The sequence below is a fragment of the Phoca vitulina genome, unplaced genomic scaffold, assembly GCF_004348235.1.
Source record: "Phoca vitulina isolate PV1807 unplaced genomic scaffold, GSC_HSeal_1.0 scaffold10, whole genome shotgun sequence".
Lineage (NCBI taxonomy): Eukaryota > Metazoa > Chordata > Mammalia > Carnivora > Phocidae > Phoca > Phoca vitulina.
In genome coordinates, this window is record NW_022589713.1 from 9,165,167 (window position 1) to 9,183,053 (window position 17,887).

General features: G+C 38.2%; 1 protein-coding gene across 4 annotated transcripts in view; it reads left to right on the plus strand.

Moving 5' to 3' along the window:
* The first annotated feature begins 1,531 nt into the window (after window positions 1–1,531).
* Window positions 1,532–17,887, plus strand: part of LOC116634945 (ceruloplasmin) — a 58,436-nt gene continuing 42,080 nt past the window's right edge. For all 4 annotated transcript variants that reach the window (XR_004300080.1, XM_032408474.1, XM_032408476.1 and 1 more), the window contains exons 1-6: window positions 1,532–1,926; window positions 9,287–9,534; window positions 11,718–11,930; window positions 12,684–12,857; window positions 14,690–14,944; window positions 16,191–16,362. Coding sequence is in view for 3 of the 4 variants with exons in the window: in XM_032408474.1 (XP_032264365.1) it covers window positions 1,784–1,926; window positions 9,287–9,534; window positions 11,718–11,930; window positions 12,684–12,857; window positions 14,690–14,944; window positions 16,191–16,362 (1,205 nt within the window). In the remaining variant the exon portion in view is untranslated. The remainder of the gene's footprint in view (window positions 1,927–9,286; window positions 9,535–11,717; window positions 11,931–12,683; window positions 12,858–14,689; window positions 14,945–16,190; window positions 16,363–17,887) is intronic.

Below are 17,887 nucleotides of genomic sequence, written 5' to 3' on the forward strand. Positions count from 1 at the left end.
GTGTTATTCTTTAACCATTTCATTTCGCCCCCAATATATTCTGAAGCCCTCAGTAACTACCTGAGCCGTTTTTGTTTGTTTGGGGTTTTTTGTTTTGTTTTGTTTTGTTTTTGGTGGGAGTAGGGTAGACTAGCTGAAAGAAGTGACAGGATTGTTGCTGTGATCTGATCACTGTCCTCACATCCCTCAGGGCTGAGTTTGGGCTTGGAGTAGAGGATGAGAAAGAAGGAAACGTCTGGAAAGCTGCTGGCTCATATAATGGCTTTGTGCCATTCTCCTTTTGGGAGAATGAATTGCTAAAAGATGTCCCCTCCGAGTAGACCATTTGGAAATAGGAGCCCCTCTAGGGCTCCAGTATTTAAAAGGAACAGCACCTTGCAAGGCACAGATTTTGGCCAGTGGTCCTCTCAGTGGGCATGAGGACACAATAGTTAAATGTGGCTCTAGGAGGAGGTCTTGGGACATCCTGGGCAATGTGATTCAGTTGTCTGTATCAGGGCAATTAGTTAAGATATTATGACCTGGTGAGAGAAGCATCTCTACTATGTGCCTTAACGTGGTGAGTCATTTTAATTACCATCTGGACAATAGTCGCTGAGACTGAGATTTTACAGGTGAGGAAACTGAGGCCAGGGTTAAGTATCTTGTCTGATGTGACATGGTGCCATCGGATTTTGATTTTCATCCTGCTGTCTTCCCTGGCACTCATTATTGTCTTTCTCTGATTTGTTTTTCTCCCTAGCACTTGCTGCTAATACTAGCTATTTCACTCTTCATTTATACATTGCCAGTCTCTCACAAGTAGAATGTCAGCTGATGAAGGTAGGGACTCATGTCTGCTGCACCCCCACCGCTTAGAACAGGACCTGGCGCATAGCAGGTTCTCTCGGTAACACTTACTAAATTAATGAATTGTACAAACATCCGGGTCCTTTCTCCTATACCAGTCTACTTTTATAAACAACTTCGGGCAAATAATAATGCATTGAAAGATTCTAGAGGAAAAGGTTATATTAACACAAAGTGTGCAATGTTACAACCAGGATTTTCTGTTAATAAACTTCTACTTACTTCTGATAATAAACTTCTGTTTATTAAGACCAACCTTTGCCTTTGCAAACAGATTTACTTAGGTCTGATTTCTTTGATGATAAAACAGAATTATCAACCCCTGTTGTGCTCTGTTATTTGCATATAGCAATGCAGAATAATACGGTAAACTTTCTATGCAGGTAAGTGCAGAGCATACAAAATAGATAAATCCTTCAAAATAAGATTCTTATTGTGGGGTACTTACATTTGGCAAGCTAAATATCAGGTTTTGTATCAAGTTGCAACTAAGTACTGGTAGCCATTTCAAAAGTAAAGAGTGACATGTTTTAAACCACTTTGCATAATTTCCTCCTAATTTATTAAGAGTTCGCTGGGTGCAGGCCACTGTACTGTGGCTTATTGTTCGAGGAACAAAGGGAGCATTTAGAGATGATTTTTACCCTCCTGGAATTTACGCAATAAATGGAAGAAGGCAGAGTTATGCACACTCTAGTGGCTCCAACAATAACTGTCGACTTTTTATTTGTCATCAGAGAAGCCTGGCAACAGAAAACTTTTCTTTCTGGATTTACGAGAAATGAGCTGAAGTGGGAAACGTTATTTGCTTTGACGAAACAATTTACTTTTGTGCAACATTAAGTTGTGTCAAACAAGCAAATAAAGGAAGAAGCTTAAAATTGCCTGCTTCTGATTTCACTTCATTGCTTCTCAGGCTCCAAGAGGAAAAAAAATGAAGATTTGGTGGCTGAGTATTTTTCTGTTTTTATATAGTAACTCAGCCTGGGCGAAAGAGAAGCGTTATTACATCGGAATTATTGAAACAACTTGGGACTATGCCTCTGACAGTGAGCAGAAACTTATCTCAGTTGACACGTAAGTCATTATTTTTATTGTTTATAGACCAAATTTATAAACTATCAATTAAAAAATAAAGGCAATAAGATAAAATATTTTATTAATTTGTTGTAAATAGAAAGAGCAAAATGTGGACTGGAAATCCAGGAAACTTTAATAAATCTCTAAATTCCTGGGCATTTTTTGGTGAGGGAGAAAGGCTGCCCTACACCTTTCCCCTCAGTCTCAGGGGATCTGCGGGCGCTCCTTATTACCTCCTCTGGTTATTATTTTGTCTCTCATCAGGGATGAGTCTTCTTGTCTGTTTATGCTGAGGATCCTTAATTTAAATAATGACAGTATAAAATGTTATGTTTATCATACTATTTATTGATTACTAGTAGGTAAGAATAAAATGTTTTTTGATCCTTTAAAACATCATTTATAGAAATTAAACACAATTTTAACAAATATGACTGCACCCAGTACTTGTTGGATGACTCTGGACAGTTAATTCAGTTTAATCTCTCTCAGCCTCAGCTTGCTAATCTGTAAAATGGAGATAAAGAATACCTCATAGGGTTCTTGGAAGAGTGGGTGCATTTAAAGCTCTTAGTACGGTGCTTGGTCCATCACACATGTACAAAAAAATGTGAGATATCTATTGTGATGGCCCCCCAAAAAACTCTGTGTAATTTAAATGTTTTCATGTTTTAGGTGAAAGCCCCCTTATTTCAAGCAATAGTCACCATACAGAAAAGCAAGAGTATAGTTCTCCTTGACATTTTTATACTGGAAGTTTATACTGAGGTCATCACTTTTAATAATGCTCATTAATTATCACCACACTCAATGCTCGCTACTTCTAAAAATGTATTTTAATGGTGATAAAGCACAAATGAACCCAATGACCATCAGCTGCTAAGATTATATCTTTAAAAATAGCTAAGCAAGTATGCCAATTTTCATAATCTTTGATTATGTTGATGGGTATATGCTATTCTCATTCATTTTATGTATGTTTGAAATTTTTCACCGTAAAAAATAAATGCATAGCTGATAATATCTGTTAAGTTATTAATTTAGTAATATACAATAAGAAAAGTTTCTGACCTAAAAATAACTGATTGTAAACAAAACTAATACACCTTGCTATAATTTTTTTAAAGCCTGGTTTTGAGGTAGCATTCTCTTCTTAGGAATATGACCTATTTTCATGACTTCACCAAGGTATTTTGTATGGTGGCAGTATTTTCCCTGATTAAATACAATGTAAATTATATGCGGTTTTTATAGGGAAACAAAACACTATACTCCATGCCCCCATCCACCATTCTTCTGCTCTTATTCATGATCAAAAAATCAAATCAGCTTTACTGGACATAAACTAAGTGCAAGACATTGCCCCAAACACGCTTCAATAAAGAAGTCTGTAATTCCAGAAGTGAGAGAAGAGAGAGGGTGTTTATTAAGAATGCTGGGGGAGGGGAACTGGGGGACAGAGAATTTCTTTGGTTTTAAATACTCTTGTGTCTTGTCTGGGCTTAGGGAGTTTGCACAACATTGGTTTGATAATCTGTGGTTTCAACAACAACCTAGAGTCATGTGAACTCTAAATGGCACTGCTCACTCTGTCTGTGATCTTTTTTTAAAAAAAATATATCTGAACTGTGACTATTGAACAGAGCTTTAGTAATTTCACCAATACTCTACTAAACTTTTTGTAAAGATGAGTTTAGGTAGCAACTTGTTTCTCCCTTCTCTGTCTCTGATTACCAGCATGTCCAGCAGTCTTAGTTTGTTCAGGCTGCCAGAGCAAAATATTACAGATTGGGTAGCTTATTAACAACAGAAATTTATTTTTCAGTTTTAGAGGCTGAGAAGTTCAAAGTCAAGGTACCAGCATGGCCATGTTCTAGTAAGAGCTCTCTTCCTGGTTCATAGCCTTTTCACTGTGTCCTCACATGGTGGAAGAAGCTACAAATCTCTCTGGAGCCTCTTTCAGAGGACACTAATCCCATTTATGAGGGCTCCATTTTCATGACCTAGGCACATCCCAAAGGCCCCATCTCCTTATCCATCATATTAGAGGTGGTCTTAAAACTCCAGAACCCGTATGTATGAAGAGCTAGAGCTCTCATTGTCTATATTATATTCAATGGCACAGTTGCCTTTAAAATAGGGTGATGACTCAGCAAAGGAAACAGTCAACAAAACTAAAAGGCAACCTATGGAATGGGGGAAGATATTTGCAAATGTCTTATCAGATAAAGGGCTAGTATCCAAAATCTATAAAGGACTTATCAAACCCAACACCCAAACCACAAAAAATCCAGTCAAGAAATGGGCAGAAGACATAAACAGACATTTCTCCAGAGAAGACATACAAATGGCCAACAGACACATGAAAAAAATGCTCAACATCACTGATCATCAGGGAGATACAAATCAAAACCACAATGAGATACCACCTCACACCAGTCAGAATGGCTGAAATTAACAATTCAGGAAACAACAGATGTTGGCGAGGATGTGGAGAAAGGGGAACCCTCCTACACTGTTGGTGGGAATGCAAGCTGGTGCAGCCACTCTGGAAAACAGTATGGAGGTTCCTCAAAAAGTTAAAAATAGAGCTACAGTATGACCCATCAATTGCCTTACTAGGTATTTATCCAAAGGATATAAACATAGTGATTTGAAGTGGGCACACGCACCCCAGTGTTTCTGGCAGCCATGTCCACAATAGCCAAACTATGGAAAGAGCCTAGATGTCTATCGACAGATGAATGGAGAAAGAGGTGGTATTATATACAATGGAATCCTACTGAGCCATCAAAAAGAATGAAATCTTGCCATTTGCAACAACGTGGATGGAGCTAGAGCGTATTACGCTAAGTGAAATAAGTCAGTCAGAGAAAGACAAATACCATATGATTTCATTCACACGTGGAATTTAAGAAATAAAACAGATGAACATAGGGGAAGGAAAGGAAAAATAAAATAAGATGAAAATAGGGAGGCAAACCATAAGAGACTCTTAACTCTAGAAAACAAACTGAGGGTTGCCAGAGGGGTGGTGGGTGGGGATAAGAGGTAACTGGGTGATAGGCATTAAGAAGGACACTTGATGTAATGAGCACTGGGTGTTGTATGCAACTGATGAATCACTCAATTCTACCCCTGAAACTAAAAATATAGTATATGTTAACTACATTGAATTTAAATGAAGAATTTAAATAAATAAATAATAAAATAAAGTAAAAATAGGGTGATGATTTGGGTGTGCCTAATTTAACCCAGAGAATTCCTAGTGGAAGAAGAGGAAGAAGAAGAGATTTGAGGTGATTCAACAAACTGCTGTTGACTCACATTTGGAATAGGCCAATTGAGAAGGAATACAGGTGGCTGTGAGGAGCTGAGTAAGGTCCTCCACTTACAGCCAGCCAGAAAGTGGGGATTTTAATCCTACAACCACAGTGAACTGAATTCTGCCAAAAACCTGACTGAGTTTGGAAGTGGATTTCTCCAGCACCTCCAGATGAGTGCTCAGCCCCTCCAGCACCTTGATGTCAACCTTGTGATAACCTGAGCGGAGAAGCCAGTCACGCCGGGCCAGACTTCTGACCCACAGAGCTGTGAAATAATCAGTGGGTGTTGTTTGAAGCTGTTATGTGATAATTTGTTATTTGACAATAGAAAACTAATCTTCTGTGTCTCCACTGATGAAGCCAAGAATCCAGAAACTTTTCCCATATATTACCCACATGTTAGTAATCGTGTCTAAACATAAACCAAGACCACTCAAGTGCATTCTGAATTTATGGAAGGATGTAGCATTATTATTGTCTTACTAAGGCAGTGTAAATTTTTTTTAAAAATTCCACTACCATTAAAAACTCACTTCTGAGTATGAATCTACCAGAAATTGTAAGGGTTGGCTACAGGATTCTAGAAGTTGGGGGGGTAAAAAAGAGGGATGTGATTACTGAGAGAGAGACAGTATCTATTGTAATGAGTAGAAAAGAGCATGTTACAATTGCCAACAGGAAGAACTACAATTAATATGAATTATCTGGTTCAAAGATCAACTATAATGGATTCTTTTGACTGAATATCTGACTGTCAAACTTCCTGCAAACTTCCAGTAACTGACCCTTGTCCTCAAGCTGTGTTCTTGAAATTAAATAGACCTCTTCTTATGACCCTTTGATATTCCTTTGGAGACAGAACATAATTAAATAGACCTCCCTTAGACTATCACATGATATGAAATATTTCCCAATTTGGTTAATTTTATTTCAAAAAAAAAAAAAAGATGGGAAACATATTTCGCATATTGCTGTGTATATAAAAGGAATTCCAAATGTTAAAAACCCTGAATATATGTTATAACTTCAGATCAATTATTTCAAAAGAAGCTTTTGCCTCCCCCAAATCTCCGTGTACAAAGAGTGAATCCCGAGGCTTAGGCAGCGCTCCTCCTGTCAGGAGGTGATTAATACAGGGGAACTTCTGTGCAATGAAGGCATCCCACAAAACTCACTGCATTTTACGGAAGTGGGATGAGACGTGCTTCAAGTGTTTCAGAGTCACATTCAGAAAATATAAATACACAGAGTATTTGAGTGAAGCCTTAAAAATTTGAGGGCCAATGTAAAATGTGTATCAAGAGGGCATTTTAGAACACAGATTAGAATCTCGACTTAAATTATCTCCAGGACTAATCTCCTAACACGAGGAGACACTGGAGAAAGTTTATGCTCAGACTTGGATGGGCCTGTGTAAGACTGAGTGCTGGGGTGACCAGAGAGGAATTCCATCTCCACGCTGTGAGCCGTGCTCTAGCCGTGTGCCTGACTGAAACTGTACTCCCGTGAACCTCTTCACAGCAGTACCATCTGGATGAATCTGCTTTTAATCTCAGCGGCCTTCAGTGCCTCAGAATTTTGCTGTTGTTAAAACACCTCCTTATTAGGACTCCTCCTGTTCATGCTAACGCTGCAGTGTTAGAGGAAGAATTCACCCCCCTGTCCTGCTGTTTTTCCATGCATATTGATGTCCTTGAAGTCCCTCTGAGCCTTCCTGAATTCGTTTTTCTATTTTATTCTAATGAAATGGAAACTCCAACACACAATTAGAAAACAATTAGGAGAACTGAAGCAAAAGATGTCACTTCTTTGTGTTCTAACTTCCAGTTTGGCCCCCTTCCCATCAAAAGGGTTCATTTCTCAGTGAACAATTTGAGAATCCTGGAGTTCACACAATCCAGGAAAAATGGCATCCTCGGTCTATGGTGACAACGATGAGATACTCATTGTCAAAGTCCTCTGGTCAATCCGGGGCATGGTGCTCTGCTATTTCCAGCACCTGCTGCTGCTGCCCCAGCTCAGCTACCAGAACCACTGCCGAGCAGCTACGCTCACTGGCTCCAGTACTCAGATTTAATCTGATGTCCTCATGCAACTATAGCAACAGAAGTCTGGCCACTACCAGAGTAGGGTCTGGAAACAGAACCTGCCACTTTTCTGTCTCACTGTCCCAAGAAATCCCACTGCCTCTGGGATTAGGCAGCTCTCTTCCCCTTCACTTTGGAGTCTCCCGTGTTCAGGTTATCCATGGTCCAGCGCTGCCCGCCCCCAACAGAACACACCAACACACTGGGGTGTTTGTTAGTAACTACGGATGCCTGAGCCCCAGCCTAGATGCACACCATCAGAATCAATGGGGCTGGGGCTCAGGAGCTTGTATTTCATCAAGGTCTTCAGTAGATTCCCATGCACATTAAAACTTAAGAAATATTAGGCTGCAAGCCTAGATTTTGGAAGAACTGGGCCTTTAAACTCTGCAGCAACATTAGTCCAGAGGTCCCAGACAAGCCCTCCTCTTGTCTTGAAGAAAAGAAGGAAAAGTCTCTCTCACTCTTTTCATTGAGCTTATAGCTGAGGAAATAAATCAAAGTTTATTCTCCAGTCAGATCTTCCGGGTCCACGGGGACTGAGTAGAAACCGTAAGGCATCAGAGGTCACTGAGGGGAAAGTTGGCAAAACACACACACACACACAAACACACACACACACTCACACCAAGAAATACAAACCTCAGATCATCAGCCTGAGTGTTAGCAGTTTTTATTCTACTGGAGGAGATCCCATTTGTGGTGGAGCTTGCCAAAGTCCAGGTTTTAAGTGGGTCCTCCACATGGGCAGATGGTGTTACCCACAAATCGATCTTCCTGAGCTATTCAGAGCCTTCTGTTAAAGACAACATAAGAATCATTTTAAAAGTTTGAATACCAAACTCACTTTCTTCCTTTTCCTTTCTTGTCTTTCTTTCTCCTCCTCCCCCTGCTCCCCTGGCCCAGTTATAATTTAATTTGCTCATATTTTTAGAAAAGTTTTGAGCAACTATGAATCAGCCACTAAGCAGAATGTAAACGTTCAGTGTTCAAGTATTTTCAGTTGCAAGGGATTAAAAGAACATAAGGGTAATTTGAATCCAAAGGTAATTTTAAAACCCACATGTACTGAACGCATCAATTCCAATCTTGGTTTAGTGCTGCTAAAAGAAATACAAATGGTAAAATTAATTTAGCATCATTAATTTTATTTATATAGGAAAACAAAATATATGCACATGTTGAAGTCTCAAATATCAAGATTAACTGCTTATAAACTCATTTTTTTCTAGCAGTTGAAAGAGGTATACCATAAATGAGTAACGTCTTAACTGCTTTATTTTAATATTTCACTTTAATTTTGTATTTTATTTCATAATACCTCTGGGTTTTAACATAAGAATCCTGCAGAAAAATACTCTGGTGGATCATAGGGGAAGAGAGGGAAAAATGAAACAGGACGAAACCAGAGAGGGAGACAAACCATAAGAGACTCTTAATCTCAGGAAACAAACAGGGTTGCTGGAGTGGAGGGGGGTGGGAGGGATGGGGTGGCTGGGTGATGGACACTGGGGAGGGTATGTGCTGTGGTGAACCCTGTGAATTATGTAAGACTGATGAATCACAGACCTGTACCCCTGAAACAAATAATACATTATATATTAATAAAAGATTATCAGACCACAAAAAATAATTAATTAATTAATCTCTAAAAAAAACAAAAACAAAAAAAGAAAAATACTGTTGTAAGATACACCATATTTTTATGGTGCCTTCACACATGATTCTCTAATACACAGCTGATGTGGGATGCCTCACTTAATTAAAATAGCAGGGTAAGTACCTGCTCACCTCTTCATTTTTTGGAAGCATCCATACAACAGTAGGGAAACATTTAATGTGATATAGTTATTAATCTCTCTTTAGTTACATGAGATGTTATAATTATAATGTTATCCCCCAAAATGATGGCTTCTGATAGAGTTGTCTTCTTTTCCTTTCCAGGGGACATCCCGATATCTATCTTCAAAATGGCCCAAATAGAATTGGAAGGTTCTATAAGAAGGCCTTGTATCTTCAGTACACAGACAAAACCTTTACAACATTTATAGAAAAACCTATCTGGCTGGGGTTTTTAGGCCCTATTATCAAAGCTGAAACTGGAGATAAGGTTTATGTACACTTAAAAAACTTTGCCTCTAGGCCCTACACTTTTCATCCACATGGAATAACTTACTATAAGGAACATGAGGGTAAGTTCAGCTCATATTCTAGCTGGAATTTCCTCTTAATTCTCAGTAGGAGCACTTTTTTAACTTCTAAGATTATGGCCTCCCTTCCTGGATAAGATCTATAACTTTGTCGTTTAGCTCTAAACGATTTTATTAAGTATTTTGGTTCATCATAATAATGCTGAGTTTCTCTTAGTTGTGCTTGCTTGTGTGAAGTGTGAATGTGATGGGACTTCTGGGTAGATGGATGGAATGAGTCAGTGAGAACTGGGACTTCCCTCCCAGCGCCCCGCACCTCGCCAGCCAAAGAGAATGAAAGAACTAGGCAATGGGAATTAAGGCCTAGAAAAGGCAAACGTCCAGAGGGAGGAAACAGGACTCAAGATAGGGATTGTCTCACCTCTGAAGTTCTTACGTGTGAATATACCGTGGCCGCTGTCCCGTCCCATCCTAACTTGGGATAAACTCTGTCCCGGCTCAGGCAGTCTGGGTAGTCTCCTACGACAGCCAAATGGTACACATGGCTGCACGACTCCAGAGCCACAACTGAGATACAATTAATCAAAAGGTCATTGGAGGGCGCCTGGGTGGCTCAGTTGGTTAAGCGACTGCCTTCGGCTCAGGTCATGGTCCTGGAGTCCCTGGATCGAGTCCCGCATCGGGCTCCCTGCTCGGCAGGGAGTCTGCTTCTCCCTCTGACCCTCCCCCCTCTCATGCTCTCTCTCTCTCAAATAAATAAATAAAATGTTAAAAAAAAAAAAAAAGGTCATTGGAATGTAGGACTTAGAAAACTTAAAGATGGTACAGGAAGAACACAGATTAGGTTTGATGTCTCTGATTCATTTTTAGTACTCAATGATGGTAATGATGATGGAAAGAGGTGGTGTTTTGCTGTGGATAAGAGCAAGGGCTCCGAAAGTAATAGACCAAGTTTCAAGTGCAGCCTTGCCTTTTATTGGCTGCATGATCTTAGGCAAGTTACTTACATTCTCTGTGCTTCAGTGTCCTCATACATAAAATAAGTACAATAATAGTACATAGTAATAGCTCAATGAATGTCAGGTATTATCATAAGTGAAAATGAGGAGGCCATGCTAATTGAAATTATAAGGATTAAGTCTAGAAATGAAGATTAAATTAGATTTTTTTAAATAATTTTTTTCTTTTTTAAAGAGGTATTGCTTGAGAAGGTGATTGTTTTGACCATATAGTTTTGTTTGTTCTTCTGAAACAAACAAATACATTCATAGCATAGAAGTTGACTGCTGTCTTATTTCTTTTTTTACAATTTCATGTTATATTAGGGCATTACTCATTTTTAAGGTATGGTAGTTATACTGTGTTTCTGTTAAAAGAAAAAAGAGTTCTTATCCTTTAGAGGCACATATTCAAGTATTTATGAATGAAATGAGATGATGCTTTGGAATAATTCAGTGGTGTTGGAGATAAGAGTGGTGGGGGTAAGGATGAAACAAGATTGGCCTTGAGTTGATCATTGTTAAAGCTCAGGTGATGGGTACATGTAAGTTCATCATATTATTTTCTCAACTTTTACATGTTTTTGGAAATTTCCGAAATTAAAAGTACAAAATTTTAAAAAATCCATAGTTACTTCATGGGCAAAAATTTGATATCATATAAGATGTTTCATTTATTTATTATTAAGAGAGAGAGAGCATGAGAGGGAGGAGGGTCAGAAGGAGAAGCAGACTCCCTGCTGAGCAGGGAGCCCAATGCGGGACTCCATCCTGGGACTCCAGGATCATGACCTGAGCTGAAGGCAGTCGCTTAACCAACTGCAGTCGCTTAACCAACTGAGCCACCCAGGCGCCCCCTCATATAAGATGTTTCAAATTAAAAGAGAGAGTAGCCATTTTGCTCATGCTTCCATACCATGACCCCAGAGCAAAAGTGGTTCTTTAAATTGCAAACCAAAAGTCACTATTCTCTATCTATTACTACTCCCTTAAGATTCAGTAAGTATAAAAAATAATAACCAAATCTTCTGTGAAGCTTCCAGACCCCCTAACATTAGCCTCTCACTCCTTCATTCCTCTCTGTTCAAATAGTACATCACTACATTCCCAAGGGGGCACATACTAGAAATTGACCAAATGTTTGCTGAAAAAATTAATGGACCATCTATTCTCTCATTTAAGTTCAAATACATTCACTTTGTAACTTTATCGCATATTGCTTCCTAGGGGCCATCTATCCTGATAACACCACAGATTTTCACAAAGCAGATGACAAAGTGTATCCAGGCGAACAGTACACATACATATTGGATGCCAGCCAAGACCAAAGTCCTGGTGAGGAAGATAGCAATTGTGTGACCAGGATTTACCATTCCCACATTGATGCTCCAAAAGATATCGCCTCAGGACTTATCGGACCTTTAATAATCTGTAAAAAAGGTACATTTTTTCATTATTGATCGCAATGTATGACCAACAGGCAAGAGATGGGGTAGTTCGCTTTTTTAAATATAAGTCAAGTCTTCTGTGTTATGATTGAGTAGGTAAGGTTGAGAGGGGGTGAATCTAGAAAAAAGGAAAGAAAGAGCAGGGCAGGAAAAGAAGAAGGGATAAATGGAACAAGCATTCACACACATAGGTAAACTGCAAGAAACATGCTTTCCTGGAAGACAGTTTTGCTGTATCCAATTTCCAACAGTGGTGGTTGGAAATGTGTGACTTTACTGAATGTGACTCCCTTAGCGGCACTCCATGGTGATAGGTCTGTAGTTATCTGTATTGTGTTGGTAAATATAAGATCACAGTATCTATTTCTAGCATCATGAAAAAGACAACATAGCTCAAGAGCTTGAAATCTAATTCTTACTGGAATAAGGATTTACCTGCAAAGACTTATTGTCTCAGCTTATGGCTGTATGTACCAGAAGATATACACACAACTTTAGATTCCAACCTTCCCATTTGCCAAAAAGTATTGAATAGTTACGTGGTCAGTGGACATCCAGATATATAAGGATCTCCAAGCCCAAGATACTGAACATAAAATTTCCTAGTATTTCCATGTCTGTAAAACAGAAGTGACTAATCCAGATTTGTGGTTTATAAGAAAAATAAATCTTTAAAGCTATAAATCACCTGCTAAAAATACATGCTAAAGATTAACTACTACTAAAATAGTAATTTTCACTTCAGATTCTCTGGATAATGAAAAAGAAAAAAATATTGACCAAGAATTTGTGGTGATGTTTTCTGTGGTGGATGAAAATCTCAGCTGGTACCTAGATGACAACATTAAAACCTATTGCTCTGAACCAGAGAAAGTTGACAAAGATGATGAAGACTTCCAGGAGAGTAACAGGATGTATTGTAAGATTATAGAAGATGTGTTAACTTTATCTTATTTTTCTTTATCCATTAAAGAAATGTGCTAGGTTTATCCTTCACATGAATAAGTAGTGTGCTTCTTTATTTTTTTTTAAAGATTTTTACTTATTTACTTGTCAGAGAGAGAGACAGAGAGAGCACAAGCTGGGGGAGCGGCAGGCAGAGAGAGAAGCAGGCTCCCCAGTGAGCAAGCAACCCCATGTGGGACTCGATCCCAGGACCCTGAGATCATGACCTGATCCGAAGGCAGACGCTTAACCAACTAAGCCACCCAGGCATCCCTAAGTGGTGTGTTTCTAGTCTGGCCTTGATAAGAAGGTATATTAAACATGCAACTTCATATTCAGCTAAACAGATCAAATCAAAACTCTGTGCCTGGTACAACTGGATATACCAAATTGTTCCCAAACTAATAAGGAGAAAACACCATCAATTATGGTTTAATGTATATGTATGTTATATTTATTTATATATTTGTTTATCCTCCAAACTCATTCCAAAAATTATTTGAGGCAGCCTAAAATTATTAAACTTAATGCTTAAAATTATACTTATATCATAAAGCATTGAACTGTATTTAGGAAAATAGTTCAAACCACTAGTTCTAAAAGGTATTTCTCTTACATTTTTCCTCTGCATCATTTTTTTCTATCTTTTAATTCACTTTATTTCTTCTAGAAATGCTTTCTTTACTGCCCAGGCTTCTCCTTAATTCTTAATTGTGCCCCCAGACACAAAACAATGAGCTTAGTAAGGTTGTCTATCACTCAGAATTTGCATAAGAAATCACATCTCTTAACACCAACTAGACCAGTAAGTATAGATTTTTGTTTGTGTTTAGCTTCTTCAAAATAATCTTTACTCAGAAATTGAGAATACAAAAATAACTCCCAAAGCAGAAAAATAATTAACGAAATACAGATTTTTTTTCTGGCTCGAAGGTCCTCTTTCTGTACTTTAATCCTGCCTCTGTTATGCACTAATCAAAAATAGATGTTAGAAAAAGATCCTCAAACATCTCGTCTGGGTAGGTCTGGTTATTCCTCTGTTGTATCAGGTGCATTCATGGTGCTTCCCAGAACCAATTTCCACCTTACTTCTAGGACCACTGAGTGTGAATAGTGATCCTAAGTTTCTTCAAAGGGTCTTAGATCATCCTGCTTTTGGACTTTTAGGGCTTTGTGGTTCTGGTACCAGTCTCTACTATCCTTCCCCTGCATTTCTTCTTTCCTCCTTCACATCTCTTCTAATTTTGTCTTCCGGCCTTTAAAAAAGAAAAAAAGAAAGAAAAAACTTTCCTTGTGTTCTTATTACAAAAGTAATTCATAGTCACTGTAGAAAATTGGTAGAGTTCTGATAAGCAAAAAGAAAGCATTGAAATCATTCATATTACCACTATCATCATGATACATGATTGATTACTAAATAACCTTCAGTCTTTAAAACTTATGTTTGTACATTTTGTATGTATGTATGTATATATGCATATATATGCGTGTATTTATAAATACACATACACATATACACATACTAATGTGTATAGCTTATAACAGAGAGAGAAAACAGGTTTCATCTTCAGTGTTGTGTTCATCTGCTAATGCTGTGTTGACAAAATTCCTGAGGCTGAATTCAGGTCTAAAATAAGAGCGCTGTGATTGATTAGCAATGTCTGATGTGGGTACAGGAGGGAGGAATAGCAGCAGGATGTATGCCAGGTATTTTCCATCCCAAAATCATTCAGTTTCTATAGAGGTGACTATTACTATCCCAGGCACCAATGTCTGTGAGTCACGATCTCTGCTCTTGGCTTACAGCTGTGAATGGATACACTTTTGGAAGTCTCCCAGGACTCTCCATGTGTGCAGAGGACAAAGTCAAATGGTATCTTTTTGGTATGGGTAATGAAGTGGATGTGCATGCAGCTTTCTTCCACGGCCAAGTGTTGACTAATAAGAACTACCGGATTGATACAATCAATCTCTTTCCTGCTACCCTCTTCGAAGCTTTTATGGTGGCCCAGAATCCTGGAGAATGGATGCTTAGCTGTCAGAATCTAAACCACCTGAAAGGTAAGGCATTTTTACCTAAAATGAGCTGTCAGCTGAAATAAGCATCATGTCTCTGTTACACCACTAATGGGGTGATTATTGGGAATCAGAATGTAAAAGTTAAATATCTTTGGAATAATCTGAGCCTTGAACTGGTCACTTAATTTCATTCCTATGATGGTATGCATCATAATGTAATAAAAAAGACTGAAAGACTGGAATTTTATAAAGTAATGAAATCTGAAAATATATTAATTTTGGGAAAAGAACAACTGGTTCTGAATGTGTAGTCCTGTCCTAAAAGTATAGTTCTGTATATAACTTCTTAGCTTTGTAAAATACACAATATTGTAAACACCAGAAGATTTGCATGTGGAGTTGAAAAGTAGCTTTTTTTTTTGACTTGGTTCCATCAAATATAACTAACTTTGTTCATTGAGTCTAGTTACTCCTTGGTTTAACTTGCTAAATCCCTCCTGCATCTCTTCAATATAAGAACAGTCTTGGGGCACCTGGGTGGCTCAGTCGTTAAGCGTCTGCCTTCGGCTCAGGTCATGATCCCAGGGTCCTGGGATCGAGCCCCGCATCAGGCTCCCTGCTCAGCGGGAAGCCTGTTTCTCCCTGTCCCACTCCCCGTGCTTGTGTTCCTGCTCTCGCTGTCTCTCTCTCTGTCAAATAAATAAAATCTTTAAAAAAAAAAAAAAGAACATTCTTAGTTCTTGAAAAAAATATTAGTTTGTAATATTGATCTCCTGAAGAAATTAACTTTAATCTGGGTCTTTTGGTATGTTAACTCTGACCTTCAAACATAACCTCACCTATTAAATATGACCCTGGCCTCAGAAGACCCAACACACTGGGTGAATAACCATTTTGATTTTGTCTGAGAACAATAATCATGTATGCTCATACTATTCCTTCTCCTCTACTCCACCCTGCCCTTAAAGTATGGCCAAACCCCTCTTCATTAATTATCTATTAATGTGTCTTTTTTTTTCTCATCAGAAGACCTCCCAAGTGAAACTCCACAGAACTTGGTACCACATTTTTAGAAATACTAGTGTTTAATATCTCTTCTCTGTGCCATATAGAGAAGTTCTGAATTTTCTATCAGTAATTTATTTACAACTATTTACTATAATTTGTAATATTGTTTCTCACTGTTTCTTCAATTTCCATCTGTTATTTCACCAGCAATGATTACGAGGCAATCGGAGGGAAAAACCATTGGCTGCATTAACCAATGTCTCCTTCGTGTGGTTTTCAGCTGGTCTCCAGGCCTTTTTCCAGGTACAAGACTGTAACAAGCCTTCATCAGAGGACGATATCCATGGGAAACATGTTAGACATTACTACATCGCTGCTGAGGAAATCATCTGGAACTATGCACCTTCTGGAATAGACATCTTCACCAAAAAAAACTTAACAGCACCTGGAAGGTAATTCAGAAAAAGGACTATTATTTCAAAATAGGACTCCCTAAAAGAAAAAAAGAAAGAAAGAAAGAAAGAAAGGCCATAAAAGATGGATTCAGCAATTAACATTTTAATTGGTACCTGAAACTGAGTAACAACACTGCTAAATATTTACTAAGGTGTTTGGTATGAGTCCCAGTTTGAAAAATATGATTTTTGAGTTCATGAAAGAAAATGGTTTTAAAAATTATCAGAGGCTCAACAAATTCCTCAGAAAATACTGAAAACAACTAGACTGATCAATGCATTAGCTTTCCTTTCATGAAAACAATATACCTTGGCTAATTGAATTAAAATTAAATTAATTAATTAATTAATTAATTAATTAAAAAGAAAAGAAAATACAGCATTGTGCAATCCAGCAGCGTTAAGTACATTCACAAAGTTGTACCATCATCCACACTATCCATTTCCAGAACTTTGTCATCATTCTGAATAGAAAGTCTGTATCCACTAAACAGTAGCTTTCCAATCCCTGATAACTTCTACTTTCTGTCTCCATGAATTTGCCTATTCTGGGCAATTAATACAAGGGACATAATGCAGTATTTGTCCTTTTTTGTCTGGCTTATTTCACTTAGCATAATGTTTTCACGGTTCATCCACGTCGTAGCATTCGTTCCTCTTTGAGGCTCAATAATATTCCATTGTATGCATGTACCGTGTTTTATTTATCCATCCGTTGGTGAAAATTTGGGTTGTTTCCACTTTTTGGCTATTGTGACTAATGCAACTATGAACATGGAAGGACAAGTATTGTTTACATCCCTGCTTTCAATTCTTTTGTGTACATACCTAGGAATGGAATTGCTCAGTCATATGACAATTGTAATTTTAATTTTTTGAGGAACAGCCTTACTGTTTTCCACAGTGGCTGTACCATTTTACATTCCCACCAGTAATGTACAAGGGTTCCAATTTCTCCACATCCTTACCAATATTTATTTTCCATTTTTTTTATCATAGGCATCTTATTGGGTGTGAAGTTGTATCTTATTGTGGTTTTGACCTGCATTTTCCTAATTAGTGACGTTGAGCATCTTTTCATGTTCTTGTTGGTGATTTGGAGAAATATCTGTTCAAGTCCTTATCCCATTGCTGAATTGGGTTGTTTGTTTTTGTTTCTGTTGGTGGTGGTTGTTAAAGTCTATGACTTCTTTATATATTCTGGATATTAACCTCTTATCAGATATATGGTTTGCAAATATTTTCTCCCATTCTATAGGTTTTCTTTTCACTCTCTTGATAGTGTCCTTTGATTCACAGGAACTACTCCTGTCCATGTCCAATGACTTCCAGAGCCTCCCAGCCATTCTTCCTTGCTCAGTCTTCCTTTCCTACTGTCCATCCTCCATAAAGCACCCAAAGTAAGCTTTCGAAAATGTTGATGAGATTATGCCACACCCCTGCTTCAAGTCTCTACTCAGACATCACCTCCTAAGAGAAGCTTTATTTGCCACCCAGCTACTTGGAAAGGTCAAGTAACTTA